At 43.1% G+C, this 23,470-nt stretch overlaps 1 protein-coding gene across 4 annotated transcripts; it reads left to right on the forward strand.

Annotated features, from left to right (window-relative positions):
• The first annotated feature begins 748 nt into the window (after positions 1-748).
• senp6a (SUMO specific peptidase 6a) lies at positions 749-23,300 on the forward strand. Of its 4 annotated transcripts, none has more exons than XM_069686919.1 (24): positions 749-854; positions 5,853-5,946; positions 6,687-6,750; positions 8,240-8,346; positions 8,580-8,732; positions 9,855-9,875; positions 11,484-11,551; positions 12,232-12,326; positions 12,405-12,795; positions 12,885-13,123; positions 13,575-13,715; positions 14,715-14,748; positions 15,059-15,247; positions 15,797-15,990; positions 16,430-16,623; positions 16,700-16,816; positions 16,910-17,032; positions 17,120-17,212; positions 17,306-17,637; positions 20,079-20,167; positions 20,299-20,387; positions 20,493-20,561; positions 20,862-21,012; positions 22,372-23,300. In XM_069686919.1, exons 1-24 carry the CDS (start codon positions 824-826, stop codon positions 22,606-22,608), a joined length of 3,315 nt encoding a protein of 1,104 aa, XP_069543020.1. In that variant the 5' UTR covers positions 749-823; the 3' UTR covers positions 22,609-23,300. The 4 variants fall into 4 exon arrangements, with proteins under 4 accessions (XP_069543020.1, XP_069543029.1, XP_069543038.1 ...); XM_069686928.1 differs by having other exon boundaries at positions 16,433-16,623; XM_069686937.1 differs by having other exon boundaries at positions 9,858-9,875.
• Positions 23,301-23,470: the final 170 nt, after the last annotated feature.

The raw sequence follows: 23,470 nt of genomic DNA on the forward strand, positions 1-23,470 counted from the left end.
AAAAAGTAAGTAACTAGATGTTAACAGGATTCTGCGGTAAATGTAAGCCACACTGAAGATACATTAGAATACGTTTTTTTTGGCGTTGAGAGGAATTTGCATTAACTCGTTATTATCGAGTTAACTTTGACAGGCCTAATAAAAATATGAATAGAAAATAGAAAAATCAATATAATCTGATGTCATAAGGTGTGTCTTTTTTGTCAAGAGTGTTAACATCTGACATTGATTTGAGGACACTGGGTCACATGACATGGAAACTATTGAAAAAAAACATACAAACTATTTTAATTAAAAATATTACACATGGCTTATTTTGTTATACACATGTTTTATTTTAGTTATAGACAATAAGATTCATTGAAACCTAAATCCCAGAAACTGACATGTGTGCATACAATTGTAATAATGTTAGTCAACATTTTAAACAGTAAGACAGGGACCGACTTGTGACTTTTTTTGTGAATTTTTCATCCTGTCCAGTTAAAATCAAGTACCAAAATATATCCCTATAGATTTTGAATGCAGGACTATAAACTGTATATTTGTATTTTTACAGTGTGGCATTAGTACTTTTACTTAAGGAAACAATCTGAATCTTTAAAAACGTCTTTGGAAACTACAGTATATTAGTTAGCTATTTCTTTTGAAAACTTTTACTTTGAAGCCTCACTTAACTTCCGGAAGTGAAGTGGATTTCGGCGGGTAACTTTCCGGTCAGCAGCTCCAAGCAGCAGTCAGACAGTCAGCTACATAGAGCCGATCTGCTACCCTCCGAAGCTGATGAGCAACACTATCATCCGAGGAGGATCATGAAATAAACATGGCCCACAATAGAAGCCTTTTTCTTGAAGGTAAGCTGTGACACTCCGCTCCGCTGCTCCGGGCAGACAGCAGCCATTTTACCCGCACACAGAGCTCGGATTCCTGCTTGCCGAGGCAGATTCTGGGTCCGCTGGTGTGACAAAAAAATTGGTCCAAAAATATGTGTGGATCCAGAGCGGGTGCACAGTTGGCTAGGTGGCTAACGTTAGCCTCATAATGCTCCCTTGCTGTTGTATGTTAACACACTGAAATGAGCGCTGCTAGGCCAGTGACAGTGCCACATCTTCGGGCCTCGATGGAGAAGATGAACCCCGGCTGGGGGCGGATAGGTTCGCGGGATTTTAAAGCTGAATCCCGGCTAGCAAGCCTGGGCTAGCGAACCTGAGCTAGCACCGGTAGCGCTGACGTTAGCTGTGTCTGCAATGTTGGAGCTGGATATTGAGACAGGCCTTCCTGCGCTCGCGAGGCTGTTAGCTGTCCCATAACGTTATAACAACACGTTTAAATATAAACATACTTTAATAAAACACATTTAAACTTCGCCCTGATTCCCAGCTAGCTGCTGTAGCCTCCAAGATAGCCTGCTAACATTTTAGCACGAAATATCAGCTGCTTAACAGTATTGTCAGAATGTGTAAACAATAATGTTCCCAGTGGTATATCCTGGTATTTATATTGTTTTTCACTCTTCTAATAGTTCACATTTTAAGTTTTGAGACAATACAAGTAAAAACATAAATAAAGTTTATGAAAATGATATAAAATCTGTCACTGACTTTAAGGTTAAGCATGCTATCACTGCCTTGCTCAGTGGCAGAGTCATGAGCACACAGAAGCAGGGCTGTACCTAGGGATGCATGATATTGGATTTTTTTGTTTTGCCGATATCTGATATGCTGATATTTTCAACCCTTTTGCTGATTTCGATACTGATATATTAGGCACATGTTTTTTTCCACCTAATGCAGAGAACATGAAGTCTCCCCTGTAGTGGAGTTGATATATTACTACTCTTATTGTAGTGGCCCGCTGGCAGATGCTGAAATAACATAATACAGTGCTTTTTGAAATGTGCACATTCACTGGGGAATATAAGAAAACTACTTAAACGTAGGTTATGTACAAAATGCCGTATTTATTTGTAACATTTTCTTTAAAATAAAACTGTAATATTCAAACTTAGACAGGCTTGGATGATGCTCTCCCTGAGACAATCCTGGCAGTAGTCACAACTAGGGCACATTTTACCTTTTGCACAGAACAAATACATAAAATGAAATCAACCTTGCTGTCCGTTTCGGACAGTTTGAAAAACTGCGGCAGACCTCTTGCACGCTTCTCCATGCCTGATGGAAGAGGCGTGGTGCAGGCAGTGCACGCACTCTCGCGTTGAGTTCATGTCGTAGCATTATTTCAAGATTTTTTAGGGAGTCATCGAGCATTTAGGCAAAATTACGGCGTTGTTTTATCGGCGGATAATATCGGCAGAAAAATGGCATATCTCCCGATAACGTGTCGATAATATCGTGCAGCCCTAGTTTGTAACAGTACTTTTAGTGGACAGTTCATTTTTTGTTGAAGCAGTAAAAACCAGTTAATCTTTTGTTTTTGTTGAGCCACCAAGCTTTAAACATCTCCTCACAAAGCAGAGTTAAAAACTTTAAAACTTTTTAAACATTATTGGACCCAATTTAAATGGTTAGACTGGTTATATTCTTTATTTTTCTTGTTGTCAACAATCCCCATTAAAACACCAAAACCAACAATCTCTCTCTACGCCTGCACTGGCTGACACGTTCCGTCATTACAATGAACACACACGCTGTAGTTTATTTTGACTTACTCCACATGCACTGTCTCGATGCCCTAAATTCTCACTAGAGCACCAAAGTTTATTCATTTTTTTAGATTGTTTTAAGATTTACCTCTGCAGTAGGAAACACAAGGTTTGAAGCTTCAAGCCACAGACAGGAAGTCAGAAAGAGAGCGGCTCTAACACACTGATGGTTTTGCTGTCTTTATGGGATTTGAATTAATTTGATCAGTTTTTGGATACTCTGCAACATGTACACATTTCAGTTAATATTTCAGCTTCCACACAAACAGCCTTGTTACCCACTTGACCAAAATAAGGTATCACTGGAGACTTATTTGTTACAGGAGCTGATGTTTAAATGCTCTTGGTGTCAAGTTTCCAAAATGACTGTTGCTTAGAATTTGCAGAAAAAAATGGCGTGTCACATCGGGCTTTCACACGCTCATGCATGCACTGTTTTGATCGTGAAACATGTCATTTTTTAGGGCATTAGTTGCTTTCATCAGATAAAAAAAGTGGACCGATGTCAGGAAACGTGTTCTTATTTTGCGGTCTCAACCTAAACCAAATGAGCACTCCCAAAATTGTCAGAAACACAGCAGACACTTTTCATATTGCACGTTTGGTGTTTTTCTGGTGGATTAGCTGCATGTTTATTACAGAGAAGAGTTACATTCCCTCTGAGGGTTGAGTGCAGATCTGAGTGACAACAAGCTGTTTGGATCTGAACATCATGTGAGAGTCAAAGCTCTCTTTCAGCCGCACAAGCAACCCCTCACTTCAGTGGACAAATAGTATCTGTGTGGTTGAAGCTGTCGTCAGAGGCCCCGTATCGTGGATCCGTCCTGCAGGAAATCCACTGTAGACAAAATAAATGAGCGTGTTTAAGCTCAGAAGGGACCTAAATGTCCCGTCCGACCATTATGAGGACATTTGTTACGATTTATGAAGCTGGAAAATGGAGCGTAAGTGGAGCATAAATCTGCAGACTCCAGTATTGACTTGAGTATTAGCTGGAGGAGATTGGAACAGGCTCTGGCATTATAACCTAATGTGTAATTGTTAAACTTTTGAAGATTATTTTTTCCTGTTTCCTTGAAATTGATGATTCACAAAAGGCCGACACCAGTTCTGCCACTATTGTCCCACATTTTCAGTGCCTGGTAATCCACTTCTGTGGCTGCCTGGGACGGACAGATGCAGAAAACAAATAGGCCTAGTTTGGAAATTACGCAGCTTTTAAGGCCTGTGTTGTAGCCACATGCATGAATAAAATAACTAAAACCGATTCTCTGATGAGCGAGGTCTAACTAATATTTACCTCCTGGGCTCGCAGCCAGCTGGACAACATGCTGAAACCCAATCCTGTAGTTGAAGTTTGGCCAAATGTGTTTAAAACCGCAGGACCAAAGTGACGTTTAATTGAGGCAGAGAATACGTCAGGCAAAATAAAGTATATTTATTAACTCCCCGGCCTGTTTTTCCAAGATGGAAAGGAAGAAACTCTTCTGCTTCTGGCTCCTCTGCTTTTTGTTTGTTATTGACCATTAATTTGGATTTCCGCTTCTCAAATTTCAGTTGATATTAGGAGGAAATGAGAAGCCAGGGTGTCAACAACATCAAGCAGATGTTCAACATTTCTGCGTCAACATCATTGTTGGTAGATGAGTGGTTTTTGTTGTGCTTTTGCTGTAGAGTGTTGGCGAGGAGCCCAGGCTTTCCTTTTGCTTTTGAGATAAAGTTGTCTTATTGCCAAAGACTTTAGGGAAGGCATTCATCACGTACAGTTGCATATGAACACACCAGCAGGCTGAAATCAATCCACATTATGAGCTACATTTCTCTGAAGAGTCTGATTCTAAAAGAGTCTCTAACATGTAGGAAACAGTCAAAGTTTACTTTGCAATGATAGTCGAACAGGGCTGCACCATTAATGTTCCGGCTCCACATTACCTGCATCGATCTACATGCAGTTTAGTCTATGTGGCGCTGCGAGTCTATATTTAACCTACAGCTTCTCTGATGGTTCAGGTAAACGGCCAGTATCTTAAATTGCATTAGCTTGTGATGCTTTCAACGTTTCTTTGCTTGGACCTTTTTATGGCTCTTTCTGTGCAGCACGCTTGTTACCTCAGGCTGCTTTCACACCTAAGGTCAGTTTGTTTGATCTGACTCAAAGAACAAATTGTTACATGTTGCATTTTGCCTCGAGTTTGGTTTTATGTTCACACGGCAGCTTTTACCAGCGGACCAAAGGTTCTGACCAATCGTGTGGGAAACCTCCCTGAAGTAAACAAAGAGAGAGAGAGCACACTGATCAATCACAACACGATCTTGGACTTTAATGTTTTGTCGTCAGAGTTGTTTTTTACTTTTAACCGTCACTGTTCCACAGATCCATCAGTTCCTTCTCCTTTAGTCTTTCACTCAACACTTTGAACACCTCTGTGTTCTCGTGCGTTTCCACGAGCATTTATGAAATTGTTTGGTCGCCCATATTTCTATTTCCTCGTCGCTCCCCCACGTCTGTCCTCTACTCATGCGTTTCTGTCTCTGCAAGTGTCAGCACCCGTTAACAACCCACAATGCACTGTGTTTTGGTTTGCTTCCTATTGAGGTCCTGCTTTAAGTCAGATTACGTTCTCACCTGAATCGAACCGGACCGTGATTTGTTTGGAAACGGACCGAGTCCCGTCTTTTCCAGCGGACCATGGTCCGGTTGTTTGGTCCGCACCAGAGTTTCAGGCTTTTGTGTATTGGAGAACAATTCACTTGTAGTCTGGACAAGTTGTCAAAAATGTGTATATTATTGACATGATTGATCTTTTTTTTAGTGAATCTAATGTTAAGAAATGTGTGTGTAAAAGGTACTGAATAACAGTACACGTGTGCAGAACTTTTACTCTTATGCTCATACTCATTTTTATTTGCAGACATTTATTATCAAATTAATATTACGCACCTGATTAATTAAAATAGTCTACAAATGAATGTAAAATAATGTCCTTTGATAAAACTTGAGTGTATTTTTGATGCTTTTGCAGTCTAATATTTGCGCTCTTCTCGTCTCATTTTAATTAACGTTTTTGTCTAGTTTAATAATGAGCCCTGGAATGTTGCTTAATGTTTTCTGGTCATTGCAGCTGATGGTTTAGTCCCAGCCTGTGTGCCTGCACTGATGGTTTGGTCTGGTTTTGTTATTCAATCCCAGCCCTGGATAGGTCAGAGACCAGGCGGGATGGAGGCTACAAGCACAACTGGAGCTTTCCTCTCTCTGGTGACAGTGAAGAGGAAAGGAGACATGAGTAAGCACTTCTCCGGCCCTCGTTTGTTTTCAGCACCACCAGCGCTGCACTGCATCACTTCTTCACCACACAGCTCAGCCTCCACACAGGAAAAGACCCCAGTGACACCTCCTGCTGATGAGCAGGCTATTCCCGTCTCTGATGATGTACTCAGCTGCCTTTTTAGAACAGCGGTGCAGAGGAGAGCGGCAGCAGAAAACAGTCCGGAACGGCGTGTAGTGGAGGAAAAGAACAATATTTCCCTCTGAAATGCTGCAGAATAGAAATAGAAAGCAGCAGAAATACTCAAGTAAAGTGAACACACATCTAGCTTCAGTCGGGTTAGATAGATTTCAGCCACAGTTAGGTTCAACCTGCAAACTGCAAAAATTCTGTTCTTATGACCGTTATAATAGAGAGGCATGGATCCAATTTTATATCAAGTGTTTTATTTGATCTGCACACCCCGATCAGTCGACTTAAGGGACAAAATATGTGCATCGCAGGACTCCATGTTGTGTTTTTCAATGTGAAAATGGTAAAATATGAACACATCAGCTGTTCAGCGCCAAAACGGTTGAATACAAACAATGATAGTAAATCGCTCAAACCCGAGAACACACTTTGTCCTATTTATTGTGCTAAAGTCCCATTTATACCCACACATACATACTCGCTTGTAATCAGACATATTGATATAAAATGTGCTGAGTAGAAAATGTATTCATGTGCACACTTAACGGTCTGTTTTCTCCTCTTAGTGCGAGTGTGGTGAGCATGGAGGAGATGGACAGGCAGCAGCCCACCTCCCCCGAGGAGAAAAAGGTAAACTGTTCCCCCTGAAATCTGCTCTCTGTCTCTTTTCTGTCTCCCACTCCTCCCAACGGGCCGCAGACGGGCTCCACGATCAGCCCTGCACCGCGCCAAACCCACTGCACCCAAAGGACCCCAGCAGTCCATGAGCTGACGCTGCTAAAGGCTCCTCGAGGGGCTGCTGTGTCTGGTTTTGTTGTTGTTGTTCTTTGGTGGTTGTGAGCCAGTGTGGGGTGTTGGCCTCTGATTGTTCTGTAAGGGTTGTATCCACATTATATTGTATTTATGTCAGACACAAACAGATTAAACTGAAGGGAATTTAAGTGTTTAACCTGCTTTTTGAAGTACATATTAACAATCACGTTACAGTTCAGGTCCACTACTTTAATCAGCAGGTAAAATATCTCAACAAGTATTGAATTAATTTGTAGTAGAGACGTTTATGTTCTGTGGACTTGATGTTCAGTGGGTTTGAAAATTAATGACACCAAAAAGAAAAGAGTTCATGATTCAAGGATTCAAAGGCTTCATTGTCATATGCAAAAAAAAAAGTTATTCTGTGCAGTGAAATTCTTCTTTCACTGTGCCACTACCTGATCGCTTATCAACTTAAAAGTAAGGATTAAAAACAAGAAGACTGCAATGCTAACAAGAGTAGAAGAATAAGAAATAAATAGGAGTTCAAGGCGGGATTATTACGCCTCTGTTACGTTCCATCTTCTATATAAAATGCACAGAGGGGGAATGGTGGAGCGAAGTCGTTCCACCTCTGAACCGACATCAGAGGTATTAACAGGCGTAAGTGTAAACTGCGGAGCCAGCAGGGCGGAACAGCGCCATGTGTGTGAAGCACACACTGTGTGTTCACACCTCGTGCTCGTTTTGCTTCTGCAGCGCTGGAGCGCTGTAAAAACACACACTGGGGCGGCTTTATACCGGCACTGCTTGGTCCAATGTAAAATGGCAAAGGCCACATGACGGCAGGAAATGGAATACAAACTGTCATGTTTATATTCTACATGTAAACTATGCTAGCCTACATGCATTTTAACATGCCAAGTTATTCATACCAACATAGTTTTAACATGCAAACTGCTGCAACATGCTAACATTAAAGAACTGTAAGGCTTTATTTGACTGGTTAATAACAGTGTAATTAAGCACAAATCATATGTAACTTAATGACAGTGTAGGGTTGATTAAATGTGTAATTATTTGCTAGTTTAGCAACTAAACAAATATATACCTGAAATACAGACTATATATATGTTATAGAGTAATAATTGCTTACAGAATGAAGCATAACCTTAAATCGTTTCATGCTAAACTCTGATAAAACTTTCCCCACTGGATTTAATGTGAGATTTAATATCTATTAGATGAATCCGATTTGTGTTGAGCTCTGCAGTCACGCGTTGTTGTTCGTCTGGCTGGAGGTGTTCCGTCTTGTTTCCTCTAACAGATGACCCTTTTTCATGAATGTTTTTGTTGTCTCCTCCAGACTCCCACGCTTCGGCACTTCACTTCCTCCGATCCTTTGAGAACGTATGAAAACCGGCCAAATAATCACATGAGGCCTCTGAACAGGCTGGCACCCAAGAGGCTCAGGTACACTTTAATATATCCTGTTTACAGAGACTCTGCTGCCGTCCACAGCTCTATAAGCACGGCTTATTATATATAAATGTTTTATCAAAGTGAAAGTGAGAAATCGGTCACTCTTTGAGACCGTTGAACACTGTAAGCTTGATTTACTAATGTTTAACTCGTGTTCCCTGTAAACTGTGGACTCACACTGTAAAATGTTTTTTTGACTCTATATTTTTTCTCTCTCCTTGCAGCGAGGTTCCTCTCACAGTAGCAACATCCTCCCCCATGCCCAACAGAACCAACTATTTCATCATCAGTCCTGCACCTTCACAAGGAATCGTTTTACAAGGGCGACACTTTCAGCACGCACAGATGCCCTCTGCAATAAGGAAACCAGTCCAAAGGTAAGACGCAGCGAGTCCACCTGTTTTCAGCTTGTTGTTGAGAGTTGACTTTGATTAAGTAACTCTGATTTGTTTACATTTTGGCACCATTCACAGTTAGCTGAATTAGCTAGTAGCTGTCCCTTAATCCATGGCTACATTGTAAACAGCAGCTGTTATAATTGAATTATTTTTATACTGAAGAAAACTTAAAAAATGGGAAAATTCAAGTTCTGCACCAACAGGGAGCATCTCTTTTTCCCTGTAATCTCTAAGCAAAAGTGGAAGAATGCCATCAGCAGTTGTGTGTAACAGGTTGTGTTTCTGCTCTCACTCCTGACTGCTTTGGAGGAATAAACATGCAGTCATTCTTTTTGTTCACTGCTTAATCGCTAGTTTAAAGTGCGATTATATATTGAGTGTTTTTTTCTGAATGGTGCTGCTGTGGTTCGATTTAAATAACAGATGAAAGGATGATTGACACTTTTCCTCAGTGTTTGTACAGTCGCCCTGTGTGATGCATTCAGGTTCAGTCCAAGCTTTTACTGCACCTTTACTGCTAACAAAAATGTCTCGCTCTGTACAAACTTGAGCTGAGCCTGAAGGCGGTGTTATCGGGGGTTGTTTCTGCAACTATATTTCTATTGATATGTCCGCTAAATTGATCAGGTCAAAGTTGTTCGTATAAACCCAATGTCACAAATATAGCATTCGACGTCCTCTATCTTTAGATGCCTGATCCAAATGAGGAAAAACCTAAAATATTGAAGATTTCTACATGCAAAATAGGGCAATTAGAAACTTGCTGTTGTTTTCCGACCACCAGCATGCACCTGTCCTTTATCTTCAAACAGTATCTTAACCTCAAGCCGCCCTGGCTGAGGCCCTCTGAACGCTTTAAACTCTCTTGTCTAAAGAAACGAGCGTATTTTCCTGAATCAGAAGAGAGTAAGCTTTTGTTTGATTGAACAGGGTCGTCTTAAAATGTACCCTGGTTCATTTAATTCGCCCTCCGTACAGCTCAGAGTCAGGGTGGGAGGTTTGGTGTTGCTTTAATTAAAAAGCAGGCTGTAAAAAATGATTTATGTCACATGATTTGAATGAATCAGTGAGACGTTTCTCTCCTTTGATTTTATCTTCAAGCAGCCTTGATTTAAAGGAAAGGTAAGACTCTGATCCGGCTGAATCTTCGTTAACAGACCGGATCTCATTTCACGCTTCATTCACGCCCCACAACATTTTATTTCAGGTTTCTCTGTCGACATGCTGTGATGCTAAATGTCTTTGTGGTTCCTTCTCCTTCATGATGTCTTATCTTATCTAATAAAGCTTAAGTGTTGTTTGTTGCTTTGTCATAACTGTAGGGAAGTTAGGGAACATCTCGTGAGCACAGTGATGCTGTGCTCCGTCGGTAACTTCTGCGACTCCTCGTCATCTCAGCTACAAATTAAATCCGTCTCTGTCCGAGCAGCGCTCGAACATCGTTCCAAATTTGTCGGCGAAATTGATAAACAGACTGAATGAGTAATAGACACATTAAAGACCAAACCACCGTAACATCTTCACTGGTTACTAACCCTGTCGACGTTTGTGACGTCAGACGGTGACGCAGCAGAAAAGAGGCCGACAGGAGGATACTTCACTGGCAATGGGAAAAGAGACAATCACCATCTATAAGCGGGTCTTCCCGGGTCTGAAAAACCTGCGTCAACGCGCTAATTTCGGTGGGAGAGGGATGTTATTGGGGCGAACTGAGGAGTCTTTTCACTGAAATCAACATCCTACAAGGTTTATGTACTAAATAATGTGTAGTGGATTTTCTTTAAATGCATAATTATGACATAATGAGGGAGCAAAGCTGTGAGAAAGTGGCAACGCTAGGTATCCCAGCGTGCTTTGAGCAGCGAATCGGCCGCTTGCAACAATGAATGGGGGTGTGAGTTCGTGTTCAGTGGGTACGCACTGTCAGTGTTTCACCGTGGCTAGAAAAATTCAGTATGTATAAGAAACGTTTAAACACAGTGCTAGCATGGATAAAACGTGATCTGTAATATGTCTAAATATAATCAAGAAAATGTTTGAAGCAAAAAGTTCCAAATATTCAAACTGTAGCGCCTCACAGCTGCTTGGTATGTGTTTTATCCTGAGCGAGGCTGCAGCTGTAACTCTTGATTATTTAAAAAAGCAAAATGTGTTGCTCTGAAATAAAGCGTGTTGGGGGTTTGGTGTAAACAGACTCAACAGATCTGGGTCAAAGGTCACTGGACAGATACAAGATGACTAAGATGAAAGGCATGAAGCTGCAGATATTTCACCACAGGGAGCAAAAATAGAGTCGAGGCCGGCTAATGATCAGCCAGACCGCAGTGACGAGTTTAATGTCTAAACTGCTGAAAACACGTCGCTGCTGCCTGAACAACACGGTGCGATTCAATCACAATGATCTTATTCTGCGGATGGCTATAGAGAGACTTATCAGCTGTGTGTTTTTATCCACATGTTCCACCGCTTAAAAATAGTCCCCAACACATGCTCTTTACATCCTGTTGGTTTACTCTTGATTTTTGACAATAGCACGGGGAGAACTCTAAAACTTCATTCCTTTCTATTCAAATAAATGAAAATGTAAAGCCTTTAAGGTCTTTAAAATCTTCTTTTAGCATCACCTGTCTGCGTTGTAAAAACCAGGTTCCAGTTGCTTTTGGGTGTAAATGTAAATCAGGTTTCGTGCAGCGACTTCACTGAACACACTGTTTCTGCTCTCTCCTGCAGAAATGACTCCACCACACAGCAAGCTGGAGAGCTGGACAGCATCGTCCTCACCTGTCCAGAGATCCAAGGTACACCTCGCTGCTCAAACACATCACACAGAATATTTTAAGAGTCAGACTCGAGCTGTTTTTGAAGTGAAGAGTCAGCTGGTGATTTACAGGCAGATCGATGAGCACGCTGTGTTCCGGAAAGGACTGTATCGTGTGTGTGTGTGAACTGAACCTCCTCCCTGCTCCTGCCAGCAGAGGAGGAGATCTCTGGCCTCCCACTTTTATCCTCAAAGCGCCTCACAGAGGGAGGAGAGCCTCCATCGCTCATCGCTCTGCTAATAAAGGACTGAAAGAGTCTGAATATGGGAAAAATGTGTCCCTCACTTTGAGGGAAGAAAGGTGACCTTGGAGAGGACCGATTCCCAAAGCAGTTTTTTGTCTCTCGCTGTTTATTTTTCATTTAGAAGATAAAAGCTTTGAGTGGAAGGTCAGAGTGTCCTTGGGCTGAACTGTGGGATGGTTGCTAATGCTCTGGTGTTATTATTATTTATTGATAATTGAGTGTAGTACATAAGAGTCTTATGTTAACCAATTCCAAACATCTGTCCAAGTTACAGATTTAGAGGTTTGAGTTTTCTGTAAAGTAACCCGATAAAAGTTTTCCCTCCAAAGTTTGATCATGTAAAGCAGAAACACGAACGATCTCTAATCAGGTCAAATTAAATAAATACATTTATTTTTCTTGTTTGATCTTTCAGAAGAGGAGAGCCTGAACATCAAACGTCGCGTCCAGCAGAAGAGGAAATCGCTGGAGGACTGCTGTAGTTTTCCTTCGCAGGTCAAAGCAGCAGAGGTAAGAGACTTCATTACCCAGAAGTCATGAGGACTGCACACTTCCTCCTCAGCTCTAACGTGTGTTTCTCACCTGCAGCCTCTCCGGCCGGCCGTCTACCAGTCAGTCTGCATGAAGTGCAACAAGCCGAGCGAGGACAGCAGTAAGTGTCAGACCTGCGGGATCAGTACCACGCTGGTGCCCTGTCAGCAGGCCACGCTGTCATCCCCAACCCCCCGACCCCCCATCAGAACCCAGCCCTCCCCCGGACCAAACAGCATACAACAGAACTTCTACAAACCGGCCACGACCATGAGGGCACCACGCGGGGAGACTCTGCCGATCCGGATCACGAGCGCCAGGGGAACCCTGCTGCCCCTGAACAACGGCAGGTCCCCTCTGTTAGCCGGGACGTCGAACTGCTGCGGAGCCAGAAACCCCCCCAAAGGGAAGAGGACGGCGGCCCAGAGGCACGAGCTCAACGACCCCAGTGAGTAAAAGAAGGATTTGGATTTGGGTCGAAGGTCAGATAAAAAGTTTAGAGAGTGTAAAAACAGCGTTCTCTGATCTTTCCTCCAGTCGTCCTGTCCAGTGACGAGGAGGAGGAGGCCGACAACGCCAGCACAGGAAGCGTCAACAGACTGGACAGCGTTTCTCCTCGACCCGCTGACTCGGCTCACTCCTCTCCGGCGCCCTCTGGAGGCCGCGTGGAGGCCGCGGTGAAGAGCCCCGAAGAGCAGGAGGAGCTGGCAACTGAATTCTTTGAAGACGTCAACATGAAGATCACGATACCACGGAGAGCCCGGATGAAAGACCAGGTGAGACCAACGTCACCTGTGTGATTCCTCTGATGAAGAGATGGTCCCGCTCGTCTGTGTGGACGGTGTTTGTCCTCTCCAACAAAAGAAGAAACTTTCAGTGTGTCGTTTCCCATCACTAATCGACACTAATCTCCGTCTGTTAGTGCAGCTCTTCATCGGAGCACATCGTTTATCTATTTGTGTGATATTTGCAGAATCGGTCTGTAGTCGAGAGTTTTAAGCACAGAGTCTTAAAATGATCTGAGGATGTTTTGTTCAATGCAGCCTTTTATTGAGAGCGTGCGAGTGTCATGAGTGCCTCCATTTAGAGTGAGAATAGATCTCTGACTCATTCATCCATTACTACTGAGACACAAATGTAGTCTATGTTAATGTGCAGTGAAGTGAAACAGCGTCCCTGAAGTCACACAAAGCTCATGTTGTGCTTTTTTTGTGTGTCATTTTTCAGTTTGGAAATCAGCCTCCTGAGCAGTTTCCTCCGAGGACGAAGAAGCCCAAAGTAATGGCCAACAAGTGTGACAGCATCATCCTGAAGTTTCGGAGTGTGAGAGTAGGAACTCTGCGCAGGATGGTGACCAAGCCTGTCGTCGTGAGTACTTTGTTTCAGCACTGAGAGCTGCATGAACCCAACCGCACAAAGCTCCACAACTTAGGCCTGAACAAGTTATGGAAAAGGAAGTTTGGTTAAATGTTTAGATGTCTCAAACTGTGTAGTGTGGACGAGAGTCAGCACCTCCAAGTCTGAGGGCGTGGTTCTCTGCCGGAATACGGTGGATTGCCTCTTCTGGGTGGGGAGAGAGGAACTGCCCCGAGTGAAGGAGTTCAAGTATCTTGTGGTCTTGTTCAGAGTGAGGGTAAAATGGATCCTGAGATTGACAGATGGTTTGGTGCAGTGTCAGCAGGAATGCGGGCGTTGTACCAGACCGTTATGGTGAAGAGGGAGCCTAAAGGCTTTCGATTTACCAGTCGATCCACGTTCCAACCCTCACCTGTGGTCGTGAGCTTTGGTTGTGACCAAAAGAATGAGGTACAAGCGGCCAAAATGAGTTTCCTCCGCAGGGCGTCTGGGCTCAGCCTTAGAGAGAGGGTAAGGAGCTCAGACATCCGGAGGGAGCTCGGAGTAGAGCCGCTACTCCTTCACATCAAAAGGAGCCAGCTGAGGTGGTTCGGGCATCTGGTTAGGATCCTCCTGGGCGCCTTTTCCTGGCATGTCCAACTTAGGGTAGACCCTGAGGTAGATCCAGAGCTCGCTGGAGGGATTATATATCCCACCTGGCCTGGGAACGCCCCGAGATCCCCCAGGAGGAGCTGGAAAATGTTGCTAGGGAGAGGGACGTCTGGGCTTTTATTGTGAAATATCATTTTAAGATTTTATGAGCAGCAGCAGTAAACATATACAGATATTTGTATAATATGTTTACAGACAAAAGAGTTGAATAAAGACCTTGGACATTATTTATTTTAGTTATTTTGCCATAAGAAGAAGAAGACAGAACATCTACTGATGTCGTTAGCATCCAGTCAGTCTTCATAGATCAGTGAAACAGAAACGATAAATAACTGTCTTTGTTTTATTTTGTCATTTCAGTTTTCTATCGACAGCATCCAGCTGGAGACTGAAGGTAAGAACAAGCAGTGATGAATTCAGGTGTGTGCAGAGCTGCTGGAGCAGATTCAGTCACACCTTTCACAACTTAATGTCCTTCTGAATGAGTGCAAAAACACCAGTGAGAAATATAAAGAACTACAAACTGTCACTTAAAACATACTTGGTTAATTTGGAAGCTTGAAAATGACATTTACTGTGATGTTTGTTTCTCTGCAGTCGTTACAGGAAAATAAAACCGTTCACACGCATGCTTCTTTGGTTAGCATGGAAACATGTTTTGTGATGTCATGTCTGACTCACACCTGTTACATGTTTGTCTTCAGGCGCGGAGAAAGACACCATAGAGAAGGTTTGTCTGCAGGCGTCGGGGCTGATCAGCTGCGAGTGGTGCAGCGTCCGGAAACTTCCGGTCTTGTTCTTCCAGACGACTCCAGAGGAGTGCGTCCGCCTGCGCACGCAGCTCAACATGTCCAGGGAGAGGGGAGGCCAGTGGTACGACTGTGCAGGAGACCGTGAGTACAGAATGACACATGCAGATCAAACATACTTTTGTTCGTCCTCGTCCTCCGTGTGCGCTCTGTCTCGCTTATTCACAGTTACATGCTTGTCAATCATTCATGATAGATAAAGAAATAGGAAACGTCTCCCGTCCTTTTCCGGACATTATTTTGAACCTTGAACAGAAGCTAAAGTCTGTAAGTCTGCATGTTAAAGTAAAGAGACAGTAATAAACGACCTGTTTTGAGCTGCGCACCGTCTCATTAGATAATTGAATATTCATCCTTTCTGCTTCACTGAGCCTGACGGGACTTTCTGTCCTGTAGAGTTAATATGCTGCTCACATTGCTCTTTATCTGCTCGCTTTATTCCACAATCCTGCTGCAGTACATTCAAGCACAAATGGTGCTTCCTGTAGCATGAAGTATATAATGTATATAGAGAAATATAAAGATTTATGAAGGAAAGTCAAAGCTAAAGGATGCACCTGCTGTGCAAAGAGTCTTTTAGGTTAAGGTACAACAAACATGTGCATAACGGGGTTCTTTGTTTCTCGCCGTCAGAGTCGGACGAGAAGTACATCGTTCTGATCTTCGAGAACGGCCTGGAGATGAAGGAGCAGAGGATCCTGGAGGACATCCTGGGAGAGATCGGCAGGGCCAACAACCTGAGTGACTTCCCCTCCAAGCTGCCCTTCGAAGAGGCAAACATCCGGCTGGTCAACTACAACAAGGCCTCCAAACAGAAGGAGGAGAAGGTGAGCATGCACCGACACGGTCAGTGTATTTATTACTCTCATCAGAGACTAATAAAACACTAGATATTTATAACATATCACAGGTACATTTTAATGTCTCATTTGTACATCTTTCATGTTTTTAGAAGCTTTAGAAACTGTCCTGACTGATTTTAGCTGCTGTGACGAAGTAATTTACTGTAAAGGATTAATGAAACTTCAATCTGTTATTTCACACATCAGGAAATTAAACATTTTCAGAGCTCAAGAAACAAAAACAAAGGCACGGCTTTAACGCCCGCTATCCTGTGAAAACTTTGGAAAAACTTTATGGATTTATTATATTAGTTTGGTTTGCAAAGAGCCGGTGCAGATTAAAAATAAGTAATTATTTACTTACAGTTATGACTGAAGTTTTTCTTCTCATGCTCCTCACAAACACACCTGTTCCTGTCTGCAGCAGAAGCCGACACAAACCCCTCCAGGAAACACCAACGCCTCCCCAGTTAGCAAGGCCGCTCCGTCGACCCCGCTGTCCCCCGTCATGCCGGCTCGCACACGGATGGCCACTCGTCAGCAGAACAGCTCGTACCGCGAAGATGAAGAGGAGGACATGACCGACCTTCAGCCCACCTTCTCCGGACCAATCATCAAGTGAGGGGCTCCTCTGTTACCTGTGAGGCTGCCATCAGATTAGCACACCTGATGTAACACGATGTTTGTCTTCCAGATTGATGGTGTACCCTCCTCCTCCAGCCAAAGGGGGCATATCGGTCACTAACGAAGACCTCCACTGCCTTAACGATGGAGAATTCCTCAACGACGTTATCATAGACTTTTATTTAAAGTGAGTGTTTGGGTCATTTGTAGCAGATAGAATCAGTGTTCACTTTTTGTCTTCTCAGCCTGAAATGATCGCCTCCTTCATCTTTGTCTTCAGATATTTAGTTTTAGAGAAATTGAAAAAAGAAGATGCACAAAGAATCCACGTGTTCAGCTCCTTCTTCTACAAGAGGCTGAACCAGAGAGAGCGGAGGAACGTCCCCGACACGACCAACCTGCCGTGAGTTTCCCACAGAGGAGGCTTCATTACGTCGCGTCTTCATGTCTTTGATACTGACTGCTCGAATGTTTGGTTTTGATCTCCCAGAATCCAGAAAAGGAAGCACAACAGGGTGAAGACGTGGACTCGGCACGTGGATCTGTTCCAGAAGGACTTCATTTTTGTTCCCATTAACGAGTCGTGAGTCTCCAGTTTGACACATCACACTGCTTGAATCCTGCTTTGCTTTAAAGCTTCAGTCCTCTAACTCGTGTTAATCTTTGTTTGTGTCAGAGCTCACTGGTACCTGGCTGTCATCTGCTTCCCGGGCCTCAAAGGTCCGGTGTACGAGCAGAACCCGCTGTACCACGGCCAGTTCCCCGCCTCCTCCTCCGCTGCAGAGCCCCCGTCAGAGGAGAACATCCCGGACCACTGTCGCCCGCTGTCCCCCGACAGAGATGGGCTGGACGGCTCCTTGGACGACCCTTCAACCAGCGCCTTTGAGGCGGCCGCAGAGGGTCTCACTGACCACGCTACGGAGAACTTCACAGAGGAGGGACAGGAGCCTTCAATCACCCCGGCGGCATCACGTAACGGCCAGGCTGACACAGAGCAACAATACACAAGTGAGTGAAGGTCCGAGACAGGTGAGGCGTGTTGTGGACTGAAACACTGAAGGTCTGATTTTTAATCTTAAAACATAATTGTCAGCTGTTCTTTCCCAGAATAAATCAAATCCTCTACTTAAAGCTTGAAGTGTGGAAACCTTCGTCTGTATATAATTTAGGGGACTGACCCCAACACTTTTAATTCTTCATTTTTGAAAGCTATTAATTGAAAAATCTCACCTCTTTTTGAGCCTTTCAATCTCTTGGATTCCCTGTACAACATTTTGTCTGAGCCCCTGACACATTTCATTCCTCTTAAAGGTATATGTCTGAAGATATTGAAACCTAAAGATGGCTTCCCGCCTAAGATGTTTCTTTAAAGTTGTAAAATTGAGCACTGGGAAGAAGATGACATCACCACCTCAACTGGTCCTTTTGTTGCTTTGTGTAAAATAGAAACAAAAGTTACCCTTGAAATTTGACTGATATTTACTTGGACGAGTTAAAGAACTTGTTAATGTCTTGAAACTCTTTGTTCTAAAGTCTTGAACACGATGACATCATAGCGATGCTGCACTGTTGGCGGCTTAGGTCGGCATGTTGACATATTCACAAGGATATCTTGTGTTTGTCTGAGTTTAAATGTAAACAAACTATCGGACTCAGATGTTTATAGATGTCTGAAGAGGCTAAGGATCATAGACCTGAGCAGGTGTATTTTTTTTTGTACCTCCATCAGTTCACTAATGTGGAGGGATTTTAATTGTAAAAGTTAGATGTTGTTTTTGTTGCTGTGTGTTTGTCTCTCTGGAGGTACACTACGAAGCAGTTAGCGGTTGTCAAGGTAACTTCAGGGTTAACTTTCAGTTCTACGAAGGTGGTTCACTTCTTACCGGGGGTAGATCCAGGGGCGGATCCAGAGGCAGGACTTCTACAGTATGTTAATATCATGTATATAGGCCGTGTTGCAACAGGCTGCTGGAAGCTTTCCTTCATTTCATTGTGACACATTTCCTTTTGTTAGTGCTCTGTCCAGTAACTCTGGACAAACATCGTCTTTGTGAGTCCTTAAAGAGTTAAGATAGAGGATGTAAACTGTATGTCCCCACACATGGATATAACATCTTTAGATACTTTCATGTTAGTAGCCACAGTAGATATGAGTAGTGGGGATAGAAAAGTGTCCCAGTTAGACCACCCCTGTCAAAAACGTCTGGATCTGCCCCAGGGTAGATCACCATGGTAACTTATGCTGCTCTGGAGCAGGTTATGTTGGAGATAAGAGATCAACCTGAACTAAACTACTGACCAATCAGGTCTCTTGATTCACGAGCTCTGTGAGCTGATCATCGAGCTTTACTGATACACATCTACAATAGAGACTGATCACAGCACTGAAGCCTTGTACCTGTTGTACCTATAAGATATGAAAGTAAGCTTCGTTCTGCTTTAAACTGTGGTTTTATGTTTATTTTTGTTTGTGCCATAGTTTGAAGAGAGAATAAGTCTGAATCAGTCATAAACGCCTCGTACTGTTAATGTTACTAATGTTACATATGAGTGTTATAATAAATATGTGGTGCTCTGATGATGGAGCAGTGATATTATAGACTTCATTTACACATTCACACAGTCTGTGGTCCTTCCTGCGTCCAGCCGCTGCAGCTGAGTGGATTTCAGTCTGACTTATTTTTCTAAAATCAGAGTTTCTCTGAGTTTGTAAAACATGCCGATCACCTGTGTGTGATTGGTGATAACACTTCTAGCCCCGCCTCTTTTATGTGAACGCGCTCATAGAAACCCTGGGTTGACTTATCAAGTTGATAACCAGCATCGTGTGACCACTTGGTGCAATCTCCTTTGTCAAGTTGAGTGGAGCCAGATCAGGAAGAGACCCTGGGTGTGTTGAACTCGCTTCGTGGTGTAGGTCCCCGGGAGCCTGTGCTGTTGTTTGAGGGACTGTTGATCAATGTCAGAAGACCTCATGTTTTTTTGAGAAAGCGTCAGTTGTCAGGATTTGTTCCTGAAGGTTTGTGTAAAAATAAATCTGCTGCTGTAAAGAAGCTAAAATGCTCCACAGAAACTCCCCTGCAGGGAAAAGAGGACTTCTTCAGGATAACAGGGGTTAAAAAAGTGGACACTGATTAAGGTTTTCTTTTCCTTTATCATCAGGCAGTGATGCTCAAACTGTTGTGTAATGAGCTGTAGCTGCGTATCTGTCTCTGATGTTAGCTGACCTCGTTCTAGCCCGAGTGTTTTCTGTTTGCTCGGCTGATAAGAGTTTAAAAAAAGCACAGACGAGCACATAAACCCGGCGTGTTTGAGTCAAAGGCCTTCAGATGACTCGTCATGCAGCAGCTTTTGCCTCTTTTGTTAGGGGGACAAAGATTACAGTACAAAGGAGACATGTTTGATATGGCACATGTTGATGGTGTGTTTGTGTGTTTGGTTTGTTTCAGGTGAGTTGCACAGAATCAGTGTTTGCTACGGTTCAGGAAAAGGAAACGACGACACCTTCACCTTCTCTGACGACCAAAGCTCCTGTCACGTACGAATCTCCCTTACTGTCCCTTTTCTCTCTTTATGGCCTCCCTCATCTCTCCATTAATATGTTGATGATCAGTTGGAATAGGAAATAAAAAGCGCAGTCACAGATGTTGGATGTTTTGTGTGTGTCAGGATGAGTGCAGCGAGGACGGGACTCTGGCGGAGGACGCTCTGGGCTCCGACGCCTCCACGTTGGCCTCCAAACAAAACCTCTGCAAACAGTGAGTTTGTGCACTTCTGCCTGTTCGCCTGCAGGTGGTGCTGCTGCTCAAAACATCAGTGAGCGTTTGAAAAAGATGACTCGGTTGTTTCTTCTCCTCTTTCAGGCCTTGTATCCTCATCATGGACTCCCTGCGAGGTCCGGCCCGGTCGACTGTGGTCAAAACGCTCAGAGAGTGAGTGTGACGTCCGTCTGAGGAAGTGTTATCGGTGCAGACAGAGATTTTAGAGATTTAATTATCTATTTTTTAAATTTAACACAGCATAAATGAGCCTGAAGAGAAGGTCTCTCCAGTAAATTCAAGTTTGTCTTCCGTATTAAAGTAACCAGTTCTGTTTGTCTGTACGTCCACACTGCAAACAGGAAGAGATCAATAACCAAATGTTGGAAGTTTAGTCTTGAAAGGGAAGTTGAACAAACAAACATGTTGAATTTAGATGATTTGTGACTGACACTGAGTGTGTGTTTGTTGTAGGTACCTGGAGGTGGAGTGGGAGGTGCGTAAAGGGAATCAGAGGAGTTTCGGGAAGGATGTGATGAAGGGCTCGAGCCCACGTGTGCCTCAGCAGGATAACTTCAGCGACTGTGGAGTTTACATCCTGCAGTATGTGGAGAGCTTCTTCGAGGTGAGACCGGGAACTTTATTCAAACATCCTGTCGCTCCAAACCTGAAGAGTTACTTTTATTTTATGGTTTTATTGTATTCATTTATTGTATTTTTGAACCTTTGGCCCTTGTTTTTACACCTTTGGTGTGTTAATGACTTGTAGGTTGATCCAGTAATTACTTTAAATGGCAACCACAAAATTGCTGTAATGGCTGTATGGGCCAAATGTACCCCTTAAAAGTTTTTTATTCCCCTGACAGGCTCAGATTGTTATTCTAAGTGTGTGACAACATGACAGAAAGGATCCCTACAGAGATAGACCTTTTTGTTACAGAGGAAGATGATTGTTTTAACCACACACAGACGTTACATCGCTCTCTGCAAACACACCAGACTCCATTTACAAAACCAGTACTTTTACCTCACAGAACACAGGAGATGCTGGCTCGATTTGTTAGTTTTATTTGTGTTATTTTGCAACTTTGCCGTTTTAAATGGTCAGTGTGGATCCAAAACAATATTTCTGTATCATACAATAACTTACACAAACTAACCATAGAGGCAGAGCTGAGGAAACTCCTTTGTTCTGCAAAATAAAATGACAGTTTTTCTGAATGGAGTCTGGTGTCTTTAAAGAGCCAGCAGGCGTGGAATGAGTTTAAGTGGTCACAAATCTAATCTATCAGAGATAGACCTTACTGTTAAAGAAGAAGATGATTATTTTTGTTACATCGCTCTCTTCAAAGCCACCAGACTCCATTCAGAAAACCAGTAATTTTACCTTATAGACCACGAGAGCTGCTTGCGCCTCGATTGGTTAGTTTTTTGTGTGATTGTGTGACTTTGGTGTTTTAAATAGTTGGTTTCAATCCAACTCAATATTTGTTTAAGACAACATAAAGCAAAAAAAATGAACTAATCTAGGCAGCTGTGGACAGAAAACTACTGTGTTCATCAGGCTTAAATCACTGTTTTTGTCAATGGAGTCTGGTGTCTTTAAAGAGAGCTATTTATTATCTGTTTCTGCTTAAATAAATCATCTTCCTTTTTGACAACATTAAAGAAAGGATCGCTACAGAGATGACCTTTTTGTCAGACACTTAGAATAACAATCTGAGCCTGTCAGTGGAAAAAACAAGAACAAGATGACGCACTTTGATGTGATGGAGGTTTATGTTGCAGCCATAACAGCCTGCTCCACTGCTGCAGGCTGAACACATCTACCGGAGCAATGTCCAAACTTTTCGTACTTAAACCTACCGCAAAATTATACATTAACATTTGCTGTTTGGACTTCCATATAATCCATGCTTGGTTTGAAAACAAAAGGAAACACATGCTCATGGAATAATAAACTCTCTCCTGCCTTTTTTTACAGAATCCGATCCCCAGCTTCCACCTGCCCGTGAACCTGTCCGAGTGGTTTCCTCAGCAGCGGATGAAGACGAAGCGCGAGGAAATCAAGGATCTGATCCTGAAGATCCAGGAGCAACAAGAAGTGGACAGGAAGGAGCCCGACCCGGTCGAGGCTCCGCCCGGCTCTCCTGAGGAGCCTGAGATCGAAGAGACTTCTGGGTCCACGGAGCGGCCTTCAAACTTTCCCATCAGCCCCTGAACGGACCCCACCCTCATCCTCCTCACCTGTCACTCCGGGCCCAGGAAGGGGCGGAGCCTGATTGTACGCTGCTGGTTTCACTTCAACTTGTCTGAAACGGTCCTTAACTCCCTCCATAACCACAGACATGAAACACCTTTAAATTTGTATGGAATAAAGTGTAAATATGCTGGAGTTTTCCCGCTGCCTTTGTAATTTACTGTTTTCTGACTCAGTCATGAAGTGGCCCATTAAGTTATGTTTTCATAGATGTTCTTCTCTCCAGGAGGATCTGTGCAGAAGATACTGTTGCGCTCATGCATCCTTATTTTTTATGCTTTCTAGTTGTGTAGAGGAAGACAAAGACTTTAAAGGAAACTGAATAGAGGAAGTTGCTGTTGTTTGTAAGTTATCGATCCACATGTCTGGAATAAAAAAAACTGTTTTCAAAGCGTCGCTCACGAGTCACCACCGTAGCTCAGCGCTTGTTGTGTCTCTTCCATGTGGAGCGGATGAATCAGCATTAAAAGCAACCGGAGATGCAGGAGCACTTCCTTTGCCTTATCTTTTTATTATTATTATTATTATTTGAAAAGAAACGATTTGTCAATTTTGTGTCAAAGGTCCAGAAAAGTCCTGAATGCATTCATGTTTATAGGGAAGTTTATTGTACGTATTTATAAATGTAAAGGAATTAAAAATGGAACCAAAAAATGTGTTCAAGAGGGAAGAGCCTCATGTCAACGTATGCTGCATTCAGGTGCTCCTCGGTTGTTCCCAATACCTGCCTGTCGCTGCGCTCTCAGTTGAAAATAGTTCAACTTTTGGAACACCACCACGCTCGTCATTTTCCCTCACCAACCAATCAAAATCATGAAAGGGC

The sequence above is a fragment of the Semicossyphus pulcher genome, unplaced genomic scaffold, assembly GCF_022749685.1.
Source record: "Semicossyphus pulcher isolate SPU_LCO1_2020_fin unplaced genomic scaffold, fSemPul1.0.p SCAF_11, whole genome shotgun sequence".
Lineage (NCBI taxonomy): Eukaryota > Metazoa > Chordata > Actinopteri > Labriformes > Labridae > Semicossyphus > Semicossyphus pulcher.

Excerpts from the sequence above, each read along its gene's own strand:
- senp6a (XM_069686919.1), top strand. The coding sequence starts at position 824 with ATGGCCCACAATAGAAGCCTTTTTCTTGAAG. Across the intron at positions 5,947-6,686 it reads GAAGAGGAAAGGAGACATGA|TGCGAGTGTGGTGAGCATGG; the intron begins GTAAGCACTTCT and ends TTCTCCTCTTAG. Across the intron at positions 15,991-16,429 it reads CCAAACAGAAGGAGGAGAAG|CAGAAGCCGACACAAACCCC; the intron begins GTGAGCATGCAC and ends TCCTGTCTGCAG.